Genomic DNA, 22,865 nt, shown 5'->3' with positions numbered 1-22,865 from the left:
TTTGTTTAACACATTTATTCTTTAATAAGTTGCGTGATCATATTTCATTGACTTGTACAATAGAAAAAGAAAACCTTACTACTAAAACAGGGTTTGTGGAGACTGGCACATGGTAAACCTATTTAGTCTTTTCAGAGGTTCATTCTTAGATTTTAATGTTAAATAACAACTATTCATTTAAGCTGGTCTCACTGAATATCTTGACCTTTAGCAATTCCACACACAGCAGCTTATTGTGGTATCCTTTAAATATGAGAAATAAGAATGTTTAACTTTGCTATTAAAAGAAAAATAAAAGAGTACTGTATGTTACATGGCCCATGAAATATTGGCGGTGTGCTCCTTGGCTTTCATTCGAAGAACTGCGATACTGGAAGACCTCCTTTCAAACTCTGGCTTTGTTTCAAATGCATGTCCATTGGTTGCCCCAGTAAGAAGAGAGTCAGTGAAAAAATTGTTGAGGGGCACGTGGCTGAACTGGTTCTGGTGGTTTGAAAACCCCGTGTAACTGGAATCTGTCCGAGGCGAGTGAGAATAAGGTGTCATACAGGAGGAAGTGTCACGTGGTAACATGCATGAAGTAACCACAGAACCACCACTTGCATTTCCTGCCCACAAATTGTTCTGAATCTGGAATATATAAAACAACAAATATTACATTTACATGTTCTCACTTTTGTTCTCTTACTTTTGTTAAGTTGTATTTACTAAATTTGGTTAACTATTCATTGTTTGCTCCTGTTGGGTGGTCTGTAATTACATACAACAATGACTAAAAAAAATTATTTGAGAGATCCTTCTAGTTTGTTATACTGAAATAGAGCAACAAATCTCACATTTTTGGCCACATAACGTACTCTCAAACATGTCTATCTCCTATAAAAAAGTATTATTTTCATAGTCATGATTTTAAAAATGAATCTGGAAGATTGAGTCATGACCAATTCATGTGATTAGAAAAGTAGTTTAAAATCTGGTTTTAAGTTTAAAGATAGTTTTTGTCTTTCTAAACAAAATGACACAAATGCATTTTTTAAAAAAATTCTAACTGGGACTCCTGGTGTGGCAGTTTTCGTTGGAAACCATTGCTGACAATAGACTGTTCTGCAAAGATATTTTTGATCAAACTTATTCTGGAACATGTTTGCCCTCCTATTGCTTTTTCGTATCCTATAGTCTTGAAGAAACAGCTCTGAGAATCTGGGAAATTACAAAATATGTAAATATACATATTTTTAAAATTTATTCTGTGATTTATATATGATATAATGAATTTGAAACAGACATGTGACATGTAAAACAAAGTTAGAATTTTAAAACATTGGCCTTTACCAAATAATGGAATCATAGCTGAGAAAGAGGTGCAACTATTTAGCAAAAACATCAGATGAGTATAATGCAGTTACTCTTGTGTTATATAGTACTCCTATAGAGTAGAAACTGCTTTATCATTCACACCCAAGATATTCACACTTCGTATTATTAAATCTCTACAGGAAACAATTCAATGCAATATTAACAAGTACAAATTTATCTAAAGTTACTAGCATGTAAAAGAAACATGATATAGACCTTATGTAACATGAATTTTAAGTAGGACATATCTCAATCTTAATATACAAGCTATTTAAACAAACAAAAACAGGAACCCCATACGTTACTGGGAAGCTCAGAAAAAATCATGACAAATGGCAGGAGCTGGGGAAGGTAAAAAAAGAAAATGTTGCATGGGATAGTAATACTATGATGCAGCCCTTTGAAGATGAAATAAAACTGAATGCTTTTAGCAACATTATTATAATACATTTGGACTAGAACATAGCAGCAATACACATGTTAATCACATCAGGTTTCCTTATCTTTTAAAATCATGATGTAAGAGTAGAATCATCAATGAGTAGGACACATATGTCTTCCTATATTTGTTTCTACATAAAGATTCCAGGCACCTACAAATAAGGTCTGGTGTAGTCTTACAATACCCATGCTTGAGTTGTACTTTCTATGGCAACTAATTTTCAAATAAGAGCAAAAAATATGTTAATAAATCTTCTAGATCACACTGGTAAAAAGGTACTCTGTCACTCAAGAAAGGACTGATTAACCAGGTTCAAAACGTAAGAGAAAAACCTTAATAAGTAATTTCAACCTTTAGGTGGGGTTTTAGTGATTGGCAAGGTGCTTACATATCTGGGTTGTCTTAAAAAATAATTCTTTATATAAATATATGTATAAGCTGCTTTAAAGTTGTTAAATATATACATATGTAGAAAGAGACAAAGAGAGAAATCTACATATCCATATCTAAACATATATATTATATATATATATATGATTTGCATATTTTGTTAATCCTTAAATTGTCTCAGGCTATGTTCTAATTCTGGCTCATTCTACTATATGTGTTCCACTTTAGGCAAAACATAATGATTGGTATCAGTGATTGCTGAGTATGTATCTCAAACCAACAAGAGGGCTGCTAATGTCATTACTCTGTCAAACTACCTCTTCTAACTTCATCTGGGTGATTTTCCTCTGACATTCAATCACACACATTGTGCTACTCGGCAAAAACCATAGTCACATGTCTGATAAAAGAGCTTTCAGAAATGAAAGTGAACTTTGCTTGCTTACTTAAAAAAAAAAAAAAAGGAAGACAAGATAATGAAAGAGAAGGATTATTTATATTTTGTTTGTTAAAGAATTGCTTGATTTATACAGTGTTTCTTGAATTTTTTATTAAAATCATTCATTCATATTCCAAATGCACAGAAATATGTTCACCAACTAGATGAAAAAGCTAAAATCAGAAAGGTAAAGGCAAGGGAGGTAACCTATAGATATAAATTAAGAAAATATTGCCTCCCTAACATAATTAACATAAATCTACCTATAAATTGAAAAATATTCTGTAGAGTACATAAAAAAGCAAATTTTATTTTGATCAAAACTTCTTATCTGGACATGATCAAGCACGTTATATGCATTACTTTTGATGAAATAATTTCTAACATATAGACATGTTTTTCTGGGCAGAACAGACTGGTAAAGTAAATATGATAACAATATTTTAGTTGGGCTTGCGAAGATACCCTAAATATTTTGAAGATTGTCATTTATTCCCATAGGTAGAGATATCCTCACACATTTTTACTGATCTATCTTGTTTTCAAAATATCTATTTCTTCCTCCTCCCCAGCACCACTGCTGATCTTTCCTTTTTTAAATTTCCAGCAAATCTTTATTTGACTTTAGAAACATTGTTGGTTTCCACATTGTAAATTTATTTAGATGCAACTCATAAAAGATAGTATCCTCGGTATATTGTGATTTTACTTCTCTGAAGCCTGCCCTCTGGGTGTTTAAACATTTGATGATAATGCTCAAGACCATGTTCATTATAGCTAATGGTTACCAATTAATTACCATGCTTGAGGCATTATGTTAAATATATTATGAACACTTTTAATTGTTTCAGTACACTAAACAGCGTGTTCTTTTGCTATCCCCCTTTTGAGGATGGTAACACTATAGAACAGAGCTGAAGAAGATCACCCAAGATTGCATAGTTCCAATGGTGGAGGTCAAATCTCAACCTAGGAAACCTTAGAAATGCTGTAATAATGACTAGTTTTATGAGTTGAAATTATTTATTTACTCATTATCCCTACTTTGTGTAGGTTCATAGTCTCTACTCTCTGAAAGAAAAACCCACAATTATTTCTCACAACTGTTTTGTCATCCTCAGGTCTAATGTGGTACAAGGTAAGTCCTTAATACAAAGTTATTAAGTGCTTGAAAAATATGGACTGATCCATCTTGCAGATATAATCAAAATTTTATGGATGATTTATGTTAATATATCAAAATTTTTGTTTCATAATATGAACTCCCAAATCACCATACTCAATAATCTTAACAGTGATCATGAAAATTACATTCCTAGACCTTGCTAACTGCATTTACCTGGGAAGTTCTTTATTTTTATTATTAAACACTGATTCTCCACAACAGATACATATCCTTGGAGACTCTGATTCATTTAGTATGGCTCAGGGGCTCTGTATTAAAATAATAGTAATAAAATACACACATGGAATTCTGAAAATCAATTGAAATTAGGAAACACTACTGGAGTCCAACTTCCTTCCAAATGAAAAATTCTTTGTACACCAATTTTGTTTACCTCTTGTGATAAGAAGCTCACCTGTTTAAAAAAAAATTCCATTTCTTTTCTATAAAAGTAAGCTGTTATATTCCTCTACCTCTACCTATGGCTTCCATTTATGTGCCCTATAATGACGTAGAATAAGATCATCTTTCTTACATGTAAAAATCTTAAAATGTAATCGGGCATGATGATACAACCCCCAAATCCTTTTTCTCCAGGTAATCATCTCCAGTGCTTTTAACCATTCCTCATATGACTTGGTTTGTAGACACTGTATCATTCAGATCATGTTATTCTGGATATGTCTGAGCTTATCAATACCGTTTACCCTTACCAATACATAGCATTTACACCAGAATATCATACACTGCATATCATCTGATTGCTGTAGGAAAAAGCTGGCAGATAAAATCTTTGTTCTAGGCCATCTAGATCCGATTAAACAACAACATTATTTGAGCTAAGGGTTGACTATACTGCTATCAAGCTGGACTCACACTGTTCCTCCATCCCTACACCAATATATTCTCATATAGGGAGTAATTTTTAAACTATGCCCTGGAAAGTATAAATCCATGTGCATATTATCTAAAAGTGCCTATTACATTTTTGTCAACTGGGAAGCCCATCAAAATCGCACTCTGATTCGTTAAAGGAAAAATTATATTTGTGGTTCAATTTTGGAAGTAAAAAAATATTAATTTTCTTCCTAAATAGGATAACTACTCTTATTTTGAACTATTTCATAGATACTGCAATGACAATACCTGGCACCATATAATTTTACGGTGTTTTCGTAGGCCTCTGTTTAATATTCAAGGGCTTTACAACCAGAAACAAATAATTCCCATATCCTTCTTGTATGTGTGTTTTTTAAAAAGAAAGAGAAAAAGATTGACTGCCTTTATTTTTTTTTTCTTTGTTGTGTTTAAAAGGAGTGGAGAATCTAAAAACATTTCATGTTTTAACGTTCTCTGAAACTTTTTTTTTAAATATTAGGGGTGTGTTCAAAGCACTGTCCAGGGAACTCTGTCCAGGGAACTTAGCCAACTACCTCCCATTAGCATGAATGGAAGTACAGCGGATTTACTGCACTTCACTTTGAACGTTTGCCACTTCATGTTTTTCTAACCAAATAAACGTTAACACTTAATTATCCCATGACTTTGGAGTTTTAGAGAAAAGTTTTATTTTTGTCTTATTTATTCCAAACTGAAACCTAATTCATTTAATACTCATTTTTTTCCAAGGGATTAAAAGCAGTAGAGAGGAAGAAGAAGGGAAAATACATAAATATATATTAACATAAACATAAATACTAAGAGGTTTTTACTGTGGATATATATTTGTAATAAATTCAATTACTACAGTAAGTTATGGGTAGAAAATTATTTATTTTTTACCTTAGAACCTTGATATGAATATATTCTTTGTAATCAGAACTACAAAGTGGATTTTGTTGTTCTAACCCTGGTTTACATTTCTAATATATTTACTGATTTTATATAGTGAGTACTTTTTAATATATTTTTCTATAAAGGCCTTTTAAAAGAATAGTGAGTTTGTTAGTTTTTTACTTAATTGTAAAATAGCACGGTGTAACAAAAAAATAGTTTCATGATAGCATTTTATAGTCAATATCCTAATATTAGTGCTATTTAGAAGAAACAACACTATCAAATTTCATAGAAATACTAAACATGAAAATATGTAAGTAACAACCTTCCCTTAATTTTAAAGCATCTCCAAAACAACTAATTAAGTAACGTTTTTCTACTAAAATAAGTTTATTTAACTCTACTTCTCATCTATATATAGAGTGCTCCTATCTCCTGCCACCAACATCGATCATATTTACTTGCATAAACACACATACATACCCATACGTCTGCACACACACTCCATGTGCACACTCACACAATTCTCGCATCACATGCTCACACACTTTCCTGTGGGAATTAAAGGATACTTTAAAAGACAGAGATCAGAGATTTATAGAGTTACTTGTGATGATGTTATAGCAATACCTCTTTACATGAAAATCTAAAAACTGATTTGGTTTTCCTCTTTGGCATAATGTTTACATTTATTAATTTTCTGTATATCATTTAATACTATATAAATGTATTAAGACAGTAACACTATGTAATTGAATTTACTAGATCTGTACATGTTCTCTTAAAAATGAAAACACTGATTTCTGGGAAAACAGCTAAATTTTTAAAGAGACTTTTATGAAATTCACTAGTATATTCCTGTAACATTTACATGACAAAATATTAATAAGAATCATTTGCTTAGCAACATGCAGATATTTTTAGCTATTGACTAACTTTAGGATCCCATTAACTTTTCTATTTACTACATCAGTAAGTTGCTGGCAGGGAGAAAGAGTATAAGTGAATCTTTAAATATTGAATTTACCACCAGTAACTAACACACACTGAGACTTTGTCTACCTGAAAAAAAAAGATCCCAACTTGAATTAATTAAGCAATGAAAAGATTAATCTGAGTATTTTTTAGGTACTGCCTAAGGTAAAAGTGAGGGCACATTTTCATCAGTGTCTACTCATTAGATCTAATTTTCATCAAAAAATATTTTAAGGTGATATATAAAATATTTAGATTTTGATAAGTCTATTGACATTTCAAACATTCTTAAAGTAGTTTTCCAATATATATTATTAAACTAAAGTGATTAGAAATCATTTATTCATCAGAAACAGATCATATACTAAATACTGTCACTTTTATTTTTTAGTAAAATTCCATCTTAGATATGTATACAGAGATTTGAAACAAGAAAGGTGCCTTTTCCATTAAAAAAAATCACCATTAAATATCACACCCATATGAGACTGATAATTTAAGAAGAAAACTGCTTAGCAGAAAAATAAATGTGTATGTCTACTTTTAGTGCAAAATTAAAAGCACGAAGCTTAATAAGAAATGTTAATGTCTGTAAATTTTCAGCATAACATCATATAAATGTGTTTACATTTTTCATTATTCAAATAATATTTGAAAAATGCTCCAAGTCCAAGATATAAGAACATTAAGAAAATTTTTCTTTGGTGTTGACTGTATTCTTAAATTCTATATTAAGTGACTTTTAAAAAGAAGATTTATAGAAACTCTCACGATTGCTTTAAAATGAAAGTTTTCAAATCAACTCATTTAAGGAAGAAATAAAATGGTAACACCTAACCTTTGCTATTTTATTACTATCAAGCAATAATTATCATATGGAGGATTTTCCAGACACTTGTTGCATTATTTTTCATGTATTTTAATACATGTATGATAGCTATTGCTGATTCATCAGTGTCTGATTCATTTTAGTGATGAAATTATCCTATTGAAACAAAATTCACAATATAAGAAATAAAGATAAAAATGTAAGCTTGTAAATTAAGCTTTTATGCATAAATAGCTTAGAATATGAATAAAATACACAAATATTTTAATTTGTACAGAAAATTTTTAATTTTAGAGATCTTGCTTGGAGTCATTTATGGACTTTGAATTTATTCCTAAAATATTAAGTGAAGCTATTGATTTTACTCATCATCTCTTTGTATTAACTACAAAGTCGACATTTTATTTTTGTAATTTTAAAAATCAACTGTGAGTTTGTACGGAAGTTTACCTATTTAATGTCTATGATGCAGAATAAAAAAGAAAATCCATAGACACATGAGGCTTCATAAACATGGCATGCATATAATTCTGGATTAAAGTATATCATAAGGTTCACACTAACAATAGTGTGAACTGCAGATTTTAAACAACAGTTCTGTGCTCATAGACTTCCTGGGCTTTGATGGCTTAATTTTCTGCCTGTTATTTCTCCATCTTCTTGTGAGGTTTTTATATGTATAAGCTAACGTTGGCACTCTGCAACATTCATTTTTATTTTCTTCTTATTTATTTGGTTATCTATTCAACTTAACTGATTTAGTTTCCTTGTAAAATAAAAAACACTTATTTAAAAAAATTTTGTTAACTTACTGTGTACAGTCACATTAGAATATTACATTTTCAAAAGAATAGGCCTAATTATTTTCATAATTGACATGAGTGAACTTTGTTTCTTTTGGAGGATATTCTTTGCCTCTTTAGAGTCTTTGTATATGCAACAGAATAAAAATTAATTAAAGTTTTAATAAAAATGAAATGTTTCATTTTTATTAAAATTTTTTTCATTAAATGAATTCCATTTCATTAAAATTAAAATATTTCAACAAAATAAAAATTAAGAAAAGAATTCACTGTAGCTAACTGTACCTTCACCTAATGATACTGACAAAAATTGTCTCATGCTACACATAACATATATATATACACACATACATATATAAATATTTTATTCATATTTATTTAAACTATATAAATTTAATTAAATCAGTATATTTACTCGCTGCAAAAACTATATTTTAGTAAGGTAGATTATCATTATATTTCTTCTGTCACTTAAAATATTTGTGTTTATTATCAGTGACAAATTGTGCAATATCAAGATGATATTTTGAAAATGATGGTAACATTTTGGTCATAAGTCATACAAGAATTTTCACTGTATCATTGTATGACCATTCATTGGTTGTTTCATGGATGTAAAAGCATTCATCATACAATGTATTAATTACCGCTGTATTAGTAATATTTTTAAAAGATTTTGGTTTGTTTACTTCAAATATTTGGGAAAAAATAGAAATTATAGTGACAAAATTATATTTTCTCCAAAGGTAAAAAATGCTACAAATGCCTTTTAATTATAAACCACAGTGGTTGAAGGAGACAAGTCCTATGTTCCTTATTTAGCTTAAGTTAAGACAACCATTAAGATTAATATAGAAACTGCCATTAAAACCAAGGTAGATAAGCAATATGTCTACAATCTATTATATGGGAACTACCATTACATGAAAACCTTAAAATTTCATTTTTTAATTGTATAACTACAATATTTCAAATAGAATGTGTTAAACTAAAATGTTTTACAGCTTTAATCTATGTATTAAATTATAAAAATGACCACAAATTACCTATAACTTGAATCTACCTCTTGGCGTGTTCAAATTCTAAGTGGCATATATTTATGAAGTCCTCAATAATACAATGGAAGACAAGACACTGTGTGGATTCCTTGGTACATTTGGTAAGCATAGATTTAGAGATAGTTTTCACTATACAATACTCAGTGAAACCTCATTCAAAATTTTGGTGGGAAAAGCACTTCAATTCTTTTTCTGAAATTTGTGATGAAAATATTTACAAGAAAATAATTCTGGTGAATTGAATATATACTTAAACTTTTCTAAAGTTACTGTATTTGGTTTTCAATTTAAAAAGGAAAGTATGTTTAACTGAAATTAATATTTCCCTAGATCCCTACATAGTAAATTTACTCAGAGATTGGATTAATTAAAACGCTACAACATAAGATAACAAGCAATTTAGCTACCTGGAGAGGCAGGTACTTTAGAACAAAATTAATAATGACTAATGGAAATGATAGAATTCCTACTACTTATTAAGTTCTGTTTTGTACTAGGCAATGCCCTAAGTAATTTGCATAAACAAGTTTGTTTAACATTCACAAACATCATATGAGCTTTTACCCCCATTTTATAAATGAAAAGAACTGTTCCTCATGGTAAATTCATTTGCCAAAGGTCTAAAAGCTATTAAACTGAAAAGCCAAAACTTGAACCCACATCTCTCTGACTGGAAAGCTCATAGTCATTAATGTTAACCCCTGGCCCTCTTCAAATCCCAGGATTCACCTCTGTAGTCTATAAACAGAGGGCTTTCCTTTTCGGAAATCCATTTAGTCTTCACAATAACAGAAAAACCATCATCGTCTTGATCATCTACACTATCAACACCACCAACACCAGCACCAACAATACTTCCATTTTACAAATAAAGAATCTGAAGATCAAGTCAAAGTTGTAACTCAAAGTTATCTATCTAGATAATAATGTCAATGCTCATGTAATCCAAACCTAAGAACATGAAATTGTAAAGTTCCTTGTAAGAAATGAAGGGTAATTATAATTCTCAAGGAAATACTTATACCTTAAGATAAATTATTTTATTCACTAAAATAATTATTTTTAAAATGCTTTGGTTTTGCCATATTAGAAACAATTTAAAATATAATATCACTAGATCTTTGCTCACTTTTTAAATTTAAGGCCAAAATTATTTAGATTTACGGTTTCTTGGGCCTAGTTTGCACCAAGAAGTGTTTGCAAATTTAGTACAAATATTACCCAGTTTTTAGTCTTTCTACAAAGCAGGGAATTTTGTCTAGATCAATTATATATCCCTGATCCCTGCAACAGTGCATGACATATATTTGTTTTGAAAGGCAAATAACTTTGGAATAAAAGTCAGCTGAAAAGTGTCTGCAAAATATTTCTAGCCTATTTTTTTGAACAGAGGAAGAAATTGAGGAAAAGTTAATTGCTTATATCACAAAACTGGTTAATAACAAATTCAGAATCTGTTTTATTGAAAATTGATTATTTTTGTTTTATGATACACTACTTAATATATTAATATATTGAAGTGAATCTGTACTGTTACTCATATCTATCCAATGTCTATATAATTTGCTCAATTCATAGCAGACCATCCTTGGTGATACAAAGGTGACTAGTAACTGGGTCATCTTTTAAATATTTTACATTGTAAATGGGAAGTCAGACCTTTAATACAACCCACCAAAATGTCAGCGAGAAAGTGATGTGCAGATAGATGGCACATCCCAGAGGCTTCATGGAGTAAATATGGCTTAGGTGAGGGAGGGAAATTCAAGACAGAGGAAACAAATTCATCCCAAGCAATGAGAATGCTTTCAAAAACGTTAACTCTTGAGGAAAAATGAATAGATTAATTTAGTTAAATCACAGCATTGCCAAATGGCAACTGATATCTTGAGCCAAAATAAAGAACTTAAACAAAAAGATACTGTTGTCAGTACATCAAAATATACTACCTTAAAATATGTAAATATGAACATCACGTCTCTCACTTTCTTATTCGTTTGCTATCAAAGATAAGTAAGTTTAAGAAAAAAATCTTGAAACAGTCAATGAGGTGTTTAGACTTTTTAAATGTTTATAAATTTAAAAACAGAAGCATTTTTACCTTCCAAAAAGGATGTGATATTTTAGGATCCAATTTGAATAATTTCACTCTTCAGTGATGAATTAAAGAGATAATGTTACATAAAGGTCTTTGGGTTCCTGAGCTCAGAAAACCTGAGCTTAAATTAAACAGGTTAATAGATACAAGAAGGAAGCACAGTGTCTGGCTTTAAATATGCCCCCAATTATTAGTAATTATTTTTACTGTTACAGCTGTTGCTACTATAGTAAAAAGACGGCCAGTTGAAACAAAGTATTTATTAGAACATATTAGAAAGTATTAATTACTATATAGAAATAAACATATTATGCTTGTACATACTGAGCAGGCTTGAGGAGATCATTTTCTAAACTATCTCTGTTTTTCATGTATTTCTATGTATGGCTTTTCTTTCTGCCAAATTGCTAATTCTTTATTTCTGTCCTGCCTCTAACATTTTCTAGTTTCCAACTTTTCTGAAATTAATAATTTTTTCTGTAATTAACAGTCACCAAATCCAATGTCTTATTAGACTGAGATATTGGATTCTACTTCTGTTTCTATTTCTCCCATTACAAGTTCCTATTTTCAAGCCTCATGATAAAAAAAAAACATTTCATTTAGGCTAACTCTTGAGAGACATGATCTTGGCCCAATTATTTTTTCAAACAAACTAAAAAAGTATCTTGTATATATTTAAGTTAAAATAAAAATTCCCCCGGCTTTATCCAGTATCTACAGTGGGGAGTTGCAGCCACATAATTTCGGAAATTTTGGTAACCAAACATTAAATGATTTACCAATACAAGAAAGTACTATGGATTTCATGGTATTAATTTTTATTATTATTCATGATTGGCACTGTTGAAGTAATTCCAACATATGTTCTCCATTCTTAAATTATCAGGTGGTATAGCCAATGTATACAAAATTATGAGGAATAATTAGTGCAACATTCCCATGATTTGTGGGGGGAAATTTTTTAAATTAATTTTTCATTGGAGTGAAAAAGATGATCAAATATATAATTTGGTGTACCATGTCCGTTCCTCCATCGGTGTCTAGGTTACCTCATTCTTTTAATTAATAATATATAAAGCTTTGAGGTACAATAACACAATGGTAAGATAATCTTAGGGAAAAGAGATGGTTAGTCAGAGTACACTGAGTCATATTGAGCCTTTATACATGTCTTAAAGCTGTATAAAGTTTTAGATTCAGAATATGCACTATTCTGAATGCTTTACCCTTTATATAGGTCTTAATTGATGCTAGGCCCTATTCTGATTGCTTTATCAAAGAAGCAAGAAGAGTCAAATATAAAACAACCAACGTACAGGGACAGAAAAGTTGAAAACAGATAGAAATGGGGTTTGAAAGGAAATGAAGACTGAAAGAATAAAATGCACAAAAAAGTAGTCATAGTCAAGTGTTGTGGGATATACTTAGTAAGAGTTTAAAATCCATGTGAAGAGCTCATAATTTGTTACTTTATTACGTCTAAAGTCACCACAGTCAAGTAGTTCAAAATGATATAAACCATTCTCCATTTCACCTATATTTTTATTGTTATTTCTCTGGTTGTGGCTCCCGACACTAAAGCGCAGACTTACAATAATGCAGCTCAAACTTTATGCTCCTTTGGTATCATTTAAATATATTCACAGGTAGAGACAGTCTATTGTCAGGTTAAAATCTGGCAAGTGGGAACCAAATTGTCTCTGGTCAAATCTGAACTTCACCTCACCTCTTTCTCATTTGAGCAATGGAGACAATTAGTAACACCTAGCACATAAGGTTGTTGTGAGGATTAAATGAGATAATATATGTAATCTGCTTAGAACAGTGCCCAGATATACAGTGAGGGCTACAGTAGTGTTAAGAACCATGAAGACACTGCAGTCCCTGTCCTCATGGAGCTTGCAGCCTAGAGGGGAAACATTTTTACAGAATTTTGTTTAGAAACTAACGGCACTCAAACTAACTCACACTGACTCAACTAAGGCACTCAAAAATATTTGGCAAACAAAATTTGACTAGCCCTATGATGGTAAGTAACCACCAGAGGTATCCTCATGCTTTAAAATAGGAGAAAACATAAGGTAACCTCTTTAAGATAAATTTTAAAAGAGAAACAAGATTCCTCCTATGGCAAGGAGATAGGAAGCATTTATTGAAAAGGTATCCATAAGAATAGTCTTCTAGCAAACCATTGGGTAAAGGTTTAGACGTAGCGACCTTTATAGTCTCTCCTGCAGGAACCCACTTGTATGATCACAAACCAATTCCTTAACTCAATTGAGCCCGTTTTCATAACTTTTTTAAATGAAGGAGTTGAACAAGGTGACCTCCAAGACTTCTTTTATTTAACATATAATATTATTTTAATAAATTTGGGGGATTTATCTGGAGGAGTGAGGTTTCTAAAATTGGTTTTTAAGAATCATAAAAGGCATAGGAACACAAGGAAAGAACAACATTAAAGAACTGAATTTGTACTCATAGTGTTGAAGAAAATGAATACTCAAGTTTGGGGTTCAGATCATCTAGTTAGTGAACTATCAAGGTATTTCTCCAGCATATATGTTTCATATGTGTTTTCACAGGGGTCTCTTATAATGCATATCATTAAATAATAAATAACAAAATAATGCATAGCTCGTTGCTTATAACGTAGGTTTTTTTTCATCATGTATCAAATACAGTTCTGAATATCATTATTAAGTATTAGGAAAAAGTGACACAAAATAAATTAGAAAGACAAACATTTACATTCATTACAAAATATGAAAAAGAAATATATAGTCTCTATATTGAAAAAGAAAAATGAGAAGAAAAAGAATTTCTAACACTTTTTGTAATGAAGTAAAAGAGCACCCATTATAAAGGGAAGCTGTTACTCATCTGTGATTAACTTTTAAAATTATGTCTGATACTAATTCTATCTCCGTTTTAAGTCAAACAGGACCAAATGTGGACCTTTAGAGAATAAGCAATTTGAAAACTGAAAAAAAAAAAACATAGAAAAAGAGACACAGTTTTAAATGGAGTTAAGGGCTTAATAGGCCACATTTGACATCAGGTTTTAGTATAGTTCATAAAACAATATCCACAGAGATTGCATGCTAAGCAACACTCTATTTACAGTATTTTTAAAAGTTAACAAAGGAAGAGAGTCTGAGTAATTAGAATGTAGGATAATTAAAATACCTGTATCATTAAATGATGCTATTTCATTGGTGGCAATATACAACAAAATTCAAAAGAAAAAAATACCCTGAAATATTTTTAAATGAATGACTCTGTAAGAAAACAACAAGAAAATAATTCAGAAAAATTAAAACTTAGCAGACATGAAGAATGTTTTCTGAAGCTTAGATTTTCATTCTTGACTATTATCTTACATATAATAAAGCCTATGCTAACCATTTTGAGAATATACAAACCAAATCTCCTTTTCTTGATCAGTATTCTGTGTAGTTTAGCATACCTGTGGGTAGCTGTCAGTCCTTGGCAAAACTGATATATCGTAGGTGGCAGCAAAATGGCTTTTCGCTTGTTGTATTTGGCCATAACGTTCCCTTTTTCTCCATTTGGCCCTTCGATTTTGAAACCAAACCTAATTATTTAATAAAAAGTAGAATTTTAGCTAAGGAATATTTGATAAAGCAAATGTGATGTTAAAAGACATCAAACAAGAAAGGTAAACCAGGTTAAAAAAATTACATAAAAAAATGTATTTACGTTAGAAAAGGATCCACAGATTTTACTTTTTCTTGTATCTCGATGTGGTAAGTGATTTTCCCATGAGACAAAATAATTTAATAGAAAGAGGCAGGAGACTTTCGGGAAATACATCTGATACGTCTGAGCCTCTGTTTTCTCATTTATGGAAAACAAAAAGCAATTAGATTATATGATCCTGAATACTCCATATATCTCCACATTGTCATGGATAAGTCTCCTTTAAGAGAATGCTGCAAGTCTGGAAGACGTATATGCCGTAACGTAAACTCAGTCAATCTATAAGCAAATTAATATCTGAGCCTATTAAAAATTATCTTTAAAATATATCACAAAAGTGAAAGCTCTTCTCGGTTGTGCTCATACCTACATAATCTTTTAAAAATTTAAACATAAAGATTACACCTAAATATATGGCAGCAGCAGGAACATCATGATTATCTAGAAATAGGAAAAAATGAGATTACATATTATAATAAGCATGACAAGAATTATAGGTAAAAAGGAATCATCTAAAGTTGAACTATGGTTTTAAAATACGTGAATGTGCTTATTACATACATTATGCAACTTATTTTCCCTTATGAAAATGCTCGGATATCTTTACGTAATTTCTCTAATTTAAAGCACAGGTAATGGAAATAATATAAGAAATAGGGCAGATAGAACCAAGTGTCAAGAAAGTCTATCAGTTACTGTGGCAGCTAAGGTCACTAAGCTATCTTCCACAATTTCTCTAATTACCTATTAGAAGTATTTATCATAAGAACCATCTTCCTCAGCAGGTTGGATATTCATTAATTCATACCTGTAATATTCCAATATCTTCACTTTAATATTAAAGGGAGATGCAGAAGATTATATTCAATATATATACTTTGATGTTTTTAAGTGAACATTATAGGAGTAGCTTTTGGGAATCTATTTAGTCTTCTTCACACAATTATGTTCAGAATATAAAATATTTAGGAAAAAGGCTAGAAATCAAATATAAAAAATGCAAGTTGTAAAAGCCTTTTGTTGAAGTTTACTTGAAATTTTCACTCTTTTTCATACTCAATTCTAATCTTGTATATCTTTACCTTCACTATTATGGCAACATATTAATACTCAGTTTAATTTTTTAGTACACATTACAAATTTAAGATGGCACTTTGCAGAGTTTTCAGCAATTGAAATGAGCCAGAGAGCTACATGTTCATTATAGTTTTAGTACACTGCTGATAAATGCATATTATCCATTATGCCAAGGCTCAAGACATCAACAACAACAAAAAACAAATCAAATCTTCTTGCTGTCTCCGCAGATGAGCCCCAGGAACACACTAAGGGAATTTAGTAATACGTTTTTGGGTTTTATTTTTTTTCCATTGACAAAAAGAACTTGACAATTTCCTTAAAATGAGTAATAGTTACCACTCTTATGTGCAAAGCAGGAAAGAGAACGACCTGAGTAAATTAAGTTCAAGTTGGCTCTCTGTGCATGTTCTTAGACAAAAATTAATCAAGACTTGGTGAATGTTAAGGGGAAAAGATGCATTATGTACAGTTGGTCACTCTGTGTGCAAACATATTTGTTTATGGTTACAAGTATAACTAATTTAAATATAGACAAAGACAAAAATCTCAAACATACACAGCGGGTGTTAATACTCGACAATTCTAAAATTCTTTGTTAGCATGAACTTTCTACATATTTACTTCCTGAACCAAGATAAAGTAATCATTTGCTTCCACAAACTCAAGTAAAAATCTGCTGCTTGTTATCCGTGTGCCACCAGATGTTGTCTCTAATGATGTAAGAGCCTTACAATGGCTTAATCTTAAGAAGAAATACAGTTACTCGATTTAGAACAAAAATTTTCACTATTTTATTCATTCCCCCATTTTAGCAGTTTATGGGAATTGCAAAAATCAATACTTTTGTAGAGGAGTCAGAACACACACAAAGACAAAGGCCATTATCCTGAATTATTGTTGCATTTTAAACTCTTACTACTTGGAAACTAGTAAAATATAGTTTAAGAATATCAAATTTAGTCAAAATAAAGTACTCCTAAGAGGTAAAATTTTACCTGGTATGATTTTTCTTTCTCAAATTATTTTTAAAAATTAAGCATATTGGATCATCCAATTTAATAACTAGAATATATCTTATAAACATAATTGAGTATACACAAAAATTTACTTTAAAGCCATTATTTTTATTGCCTATGCAAAATTCATATGATTTATCTAGACTTTAACCATTATAATGGAATATTTACATGTTGACAACTACTAGAACTATAAAATTGTAAATGAGCACTATTTGATCTTATTTTTAATTATCCATAGTGAAAACATTCCATGGTATACATAACAATTGGGAATTTGTGGGATTTTTTTTTTTTATTATGGCTCCAAATCTAGAAATTTCTAGATGTATGGGCTATTATACAAATAATTTAAAAATACCTGATATATAATCTAAAAAAGAACCTTAGTGGCTAATAAAACCGAAAAAAAAAAACAAATAAATATACCAATTACTAAATAGTCATGATTCTGCTTTTAATCCTTTAAAAACTGCTTTTGAAAATCAGAGATATATTATCATATTGTTATGTTTGAATGATTGTTCATTTTTATGTCTCTGTAATAACTTGTGTTCTTTTGTTTTACATATTGCGTGAGTTGTCAAAATTTTTGCAATTAAAAAATAATTTTAGTAGACATATATTCATATGTATTACTCTGTTTCTCATCTTCAGCTAGGGAATCAGTTTGTTTCTTTGTGGCAAAATGCACTTATTCAATTATTCTAACACCATTTATTTTCCTATCCCATCCATCAAGGCCTCTGTTTGGCTCCTACCTGGACCCTGGCCTCAGTGAGCTCTGTCCTCAGAGCAAGCTGTTCTCTGACATACACATCCGGGTAATGAGTTTTCTGAAAGACTTTCTCCAGCTCCTCTAGCTGCAAACTGGTGAAGGTGGTTCGGTGCCTCCGTTTCTTACTGCTGGATACATTGCTATCACATTTATCCCCAAGTTCATCCAGCTCTCCCTTCTCTTGCATCCCTTTCACGGGAGACATTCGGAGACTGTTACAGTTGTCCATAGCTCTATTCAGTTCGGTGTGAAGGGGCTGTCCTTCTACTTTAGTGATCCCATAGTTCACTGTACCCAGAGGAGGAAAAACAACAGTTCTCAGGATTGTGAAACTCATCTCAATTAAATCAATAAGTAGAAGTAATTAAGAGTATCAAGAAATTGGCCTATTAATAATTTATTGTGCTAGTATTAATTCAATTACCACATTTCTATACTTAATTCATTGTAGGACAGGTTTAAATACCATTTTAAAACGTGTTCATGCAACTGCTATGATCTGCCAAAATCCGCAGTTCTATTTTACAGGATTTATAAGTTTATGCACATGTTTTTTACTTAAATTCATGTACTCGAATTAAAAGATGATCTGGGTGTTTCATGAAAGAAACTTTAAGTGTCCATGATTTTTGAAAACTGAAGCAAATTTAATGTCATGTGTTTATTCACAGCAGATAAAACCAAGCTACTAATGTGGCTCAGAAAATATATTTTAATCTTAAATAATACCTCTGTACTAATATCTGAAACTTATTATCCCCCTCCACGTAAAATGTACTGATGATAGATTTCAGATGTGACATTATTTCCACTAAATTTTGAATATTTCAACTTTATATCCATGTCTGCATTTACACTTTTTCTTCAAAAATAATCTATTAAATTGACAAAATAAATTTCATGCCAAATTTTGAATACGCTTTCTATCGGAAATTAGATTTAAGCAGCATTTTTTTTTACCTAAAAACTTACGCAGTTCTTTTTAAAACATTTCATATTTCTGCTTAGCTAGTTAGATAAGTTTTGGGATTGAAAACTTTTCTTTTTTCTCTGCTGAAACACAGAAATTAAAACAGCTATTAAAACATTACAGAGCATGACATCTAGCATTCTGTTAAGGGATGTTTAATTTCAGTAATTTTCTTCAGATTTGATTGCATGCTTGCAGTGTGATATAAAACAAAGATATATCATATAATGCCAAACACCCACAAATGCAATGGATGCACATAGTGAAATGGGAAGCACTTTTTAAAAAGTAAAGTCAATCCAGCCAGAATAATAATTTCCAATAGATGATCATACTTTTTTCATTTGTTTCTTTTTTAAAATTACCCCCATAATGTATTTTTACAACTCTTTTCATCATTATACAAATATATTCAAGTTTAATGCGCATATAACTTCAATAGCTAATAATTGAGTACTGTGCATTTCAATGTCACTAACGGAGTAACTCTCAAAAATGTTCTCATAATAAAAAATGTCAAATATTTGAGGTGATGGCCAATTAATGTAATTTAATCATTCCACATTGCATTAAAAAAAGTAACATTACTTTGTACCCCATAAATATATACAACTATAATTTGTCAATATATATATAACAAATTTTTTAAATTAACGGTTTTCATGCAAAGGAAGATGTGATGTTAAACCAAATATAAAGAAGAGCCATGACTGATTAACAATACGGTTCTATCTCCTTGGGCAAAATTAAAGGGGGAACTGCAGCAATTAGGGATGGGGGAGGGGAAGCATCAGAGAGGCTAAGGGCATCTCAAGAGAAAGACAGGATCTCTCCTAAATTAAGCGGATGACTGCCTATGTTCATCTTCCTTAACCCTTCTTTGTTAAAATTCATCTTAATAGTGTGATATTTGTTTAAAAGTTGATAACGCATCAATTATGTCTCTTATTTTGGATTCTCGACTATTTAAAATAAAATATTATGATCGAGTCCATCCAGAGTCAATACAAGACATTGCAGAATCATTAAAGAAAGACCTGTCAATTCAAATAACGTTAGGCATGCACCTAAGAATTCCACAAATACAGATACCAGGTCTGAAACGCAGCCAGAAAACCAACAACTCAGTGTAAGAATAATAAAAAGTATACGCTCGAATCTTTCTAAATAAATGACTGAAACGACTTAGCTGATTATTTTCTTTATTATTTGCACCTTTATTTTTGATTTACCCTTAGTCAAAAGTTACTTGCAACGTTAAATAAAATTAGTTAAATATGAGATTAATAAAAGAAAAAAACTTGTGTTCAAAATATTTAGAAAATGAGCTTCTACAGGCCAGTGTTTTGTCAGATTTTGAATTTCCATAAAATAGGGGGCAGGGGGCTTGTTGTAAATATTTCACACTTAATTCGTTTGTTATTTTAAAGCAACCCGCCCCTTATAGCTTAACTGTGGAATATATACAATGATAAGGAAAAGTTCTCTTGGAATTGTAAACGTGCTTTAGCTGTCGCGATCTGAAATAATAGGTTCGTATTAGGTTACAAGATAGAAAAGATAGATGGTTTGTTTTGATAAGATTTTGACTTGGAGATACTTGGGCATTCAAAGTTGAAGATTTCACCCAGAAGCATTCCAAAGACTCCTTAGGTGACTTTTAATGTGAAGTCATAAAAACACAAAACGTAGAATCTGGGAATGAGTGATTAGGCCGGGGATGGTTTGCCCGAAGCTATTTAATGTGCTTTAGTGTTTAACAAACATTCAACGCGTGTTGTATTGCAAACGCAAAAAAAAGCAGAAATTACAAATTCACACACGCTAGAAATCTAGGGATCCTCAAACTTTGAAAACATATCGCTACGTCTTGGAAAATTAAAAAGATTTATCTTTACCTAAAGGAGCTCAAAGGGTTTTTTGTTTTTTGTTTTTGTTTTCCGGTTTTTTTTTTCCTACTCGTGACGACAGTGACGTACTCTAACGAGCTGTGATCGATTTCAGTTCCTACCGCCCGGACTGCAAGGCGGGCTCGCAGAGGAAGCGTTCTGTCTTGACTCAATTACGCTCTATTTAGCGCCCTATCAGTTTACTCCAGGAACCAATATTACAGAAGGACTCAGGGATCCGTAGGCGACCAGACCCTACAGCGAAAGGAGAATCGCTCAGAGGCAACCCGGTGCTGGATCTCTCCCTCCCTCCGTCCTCCGCCCCCAAAGGCTGCAGCAGCAGTAACACCGCTTCATAAAGCGAGCACCTTCCACTACCTTCCTCCACCTTCCAGGTCCCTCGCTCCCACTTTTCTCCCTTCTCCCTCCCTGCCTGATCAGACAGATCCTGCATTTTCGATTGCGGAAGGGCTGCGGCGGCTCTGGCTGGGGCGCTAGCGACTCACCGCTGCTGTCCTGACAGGGCGAGGTCCTCTCCAAGCGCACGTGATGCTCGGCGCGGGGCAGGGGTCCGAAGGCCTGCACGCATTTGCCTGCAGACGCTTTGCTGTAAAAGGACTCATTGTCCAGCGTCTCCATAACGTGCTCCAGAGGACCTCCTGCGCCCATGTAAAAGTCACTGTTTTTACTCGGAGGGCTCTTGAGGGCAAACTTCTCGCTCAGAAACTCCATAATCCTGGAAGACTGTCGCGTAGCTCCTGGGGCACAGAAACTGGAGAGCGCTGGGGGAGGGAGCCAGTGGGTGGGAGGAGGGAGGGCCAGAGAGGAGGGAAGGGAAAGCGAGCGCTGCGGCGTCGGGAACTGCCCCGCTCCGGTCCCTTTAATACGTCCCGGCTGGAAAAGGAGCACCCGAAGTTGCTTTTATATCTTGAAACTCAGCTGGCTCCTCGGGCAGCCTCCCAATTCTAATGAATATGAAAATAGGCGGGCGACTAACTCCACCCCGGGTCCCCCCTCCGCCCCTACCCCACCCCCATTTTCCCCACTTACCCGGGCAGAGGGCGTCCAGGCCTAGGATAGACAGACAGACAGCTCCATTTCAGACAAATGCCAGGAGAGACGAGCCCCTGACACCCAGATTCATTGCCGCCGTGACAGTGGACTGGCATTTCGGAAGATCTTGGTGAGATCGCAAAGCAGTTAAACCTCCACTCCCTACTGCCTGCGCCTTCCTGAGCCACCCGTCCCCACCCCGCCCCCATGCCGGCCACTCACTACCAGAAAGATTTAGAGGCGTCTTAAGAACTTGAAAGGAAGCATTGCTCTAAAAGGCTTTTATTTCATCCGTAAATCGTTTACGTGGAAGATTCACATTAATCCGAAGCCCAAGGAACCAGATGCATTGGCAACTGTTAATCGCAGCCGCCGTAGTAGAGGGGCCGCTTCGGCTTCTAACCGGGAGGAGCTCGGGGTCCAGGCCAGCTGGGAGCTCTACGAGGCCGTGGCCTTTTCTTTTTCTCTGGAATGCGGCGGAGTGTGGACGCGGTGGCGATGGGTGGGAGAGAGAAGCCGAGCAAGAGGCAATGAAGCCATTATACTAATGCCAACCAATTCCCTACCCTCTTCGCCACCCTTCCCTTTGGTCCACGATTTTATCATTAGACCCAAATTATTTTAAGAAAACCCGTTATGATCGGTGCCTTTGAAAGGCTTTTACTCTAATGCCAAAGTGAGGATTGTTACAAATAGGGGTTTATGAAGAAGAGGAATGTCTGCATATTTTTACAGAAATTACTTTTAATTTTAAAGAGTTGCTGTGGAGTTACTCCGAAAAGCGCTCTGGGAGTGAGTGGTGAGCGCGCGGAGCTGCGGGCACTCGCGGCGCGGCGTCCTGGGCGCGGACAGGTCCAAGGCCTCCATTTCCACCAGAGGGGATGGTAGGGCAGGCAGGACAGCACTGCTAGGTTGAAAGCCCTTCTGTGTGACTTTTGGCACGACTCTTGGCTTCCTAGGAGCCCGCGGCGCTTGGGGGAAATGCGTTCGGTGCCCTGGGCACAAAATCGCATTTGCGTCAA

At 32.9% G+C, this 22,865-nt stretch overlaps 1 protein-coding gene across 1 annotated transcript; it reads right to left on the bottom strand.

Annotated features, from left to right (window-relative positions):
- Window positions 1-21,698, bottom strand: ALX1 (ALX homeobox 1). Its single transcript, XM_509250.9, has 4 exons — window positions 21,297-21,698; window positions 17,915-18,219; window positions 14,804-14,932; window positions 1-630 (listed from the first exon to the last, which is right to left on the bottom strand). Exons 1-4 carry the CDS (start codon window positions 21,520-21,522, stop codon window positions 310-312), a joined length of 981 nt encoding a protein of 326 aa, XP_509250.2. The 5' UTR covers window positions 21,523-21,698; the 3' UTR covers window positions 1-309.
- Window positions 21,699-22,865: the final 1,167 nt, after the last annotated feature.

This window comes from Pan troglodytes, chromosome 10 (assembly GCF_028858775.2).
Source record: "Pan troglodytes isolate AG18354 chromosome 10, NHGRI_mPanTro3-v2.0_pri, whole genome shotgun sequence".
Taxonomy (NCBI): Eukaryota; Metazoa; Chordata; class Mammalia; order Primates; family Hominidae; genus Pan; species Pan troglodytes.
The sequence above is the reverse complement of the archived record's forward strand: the minus strand, read 5'-3'. Positions and strand labels throughout refer to the sequence as shown.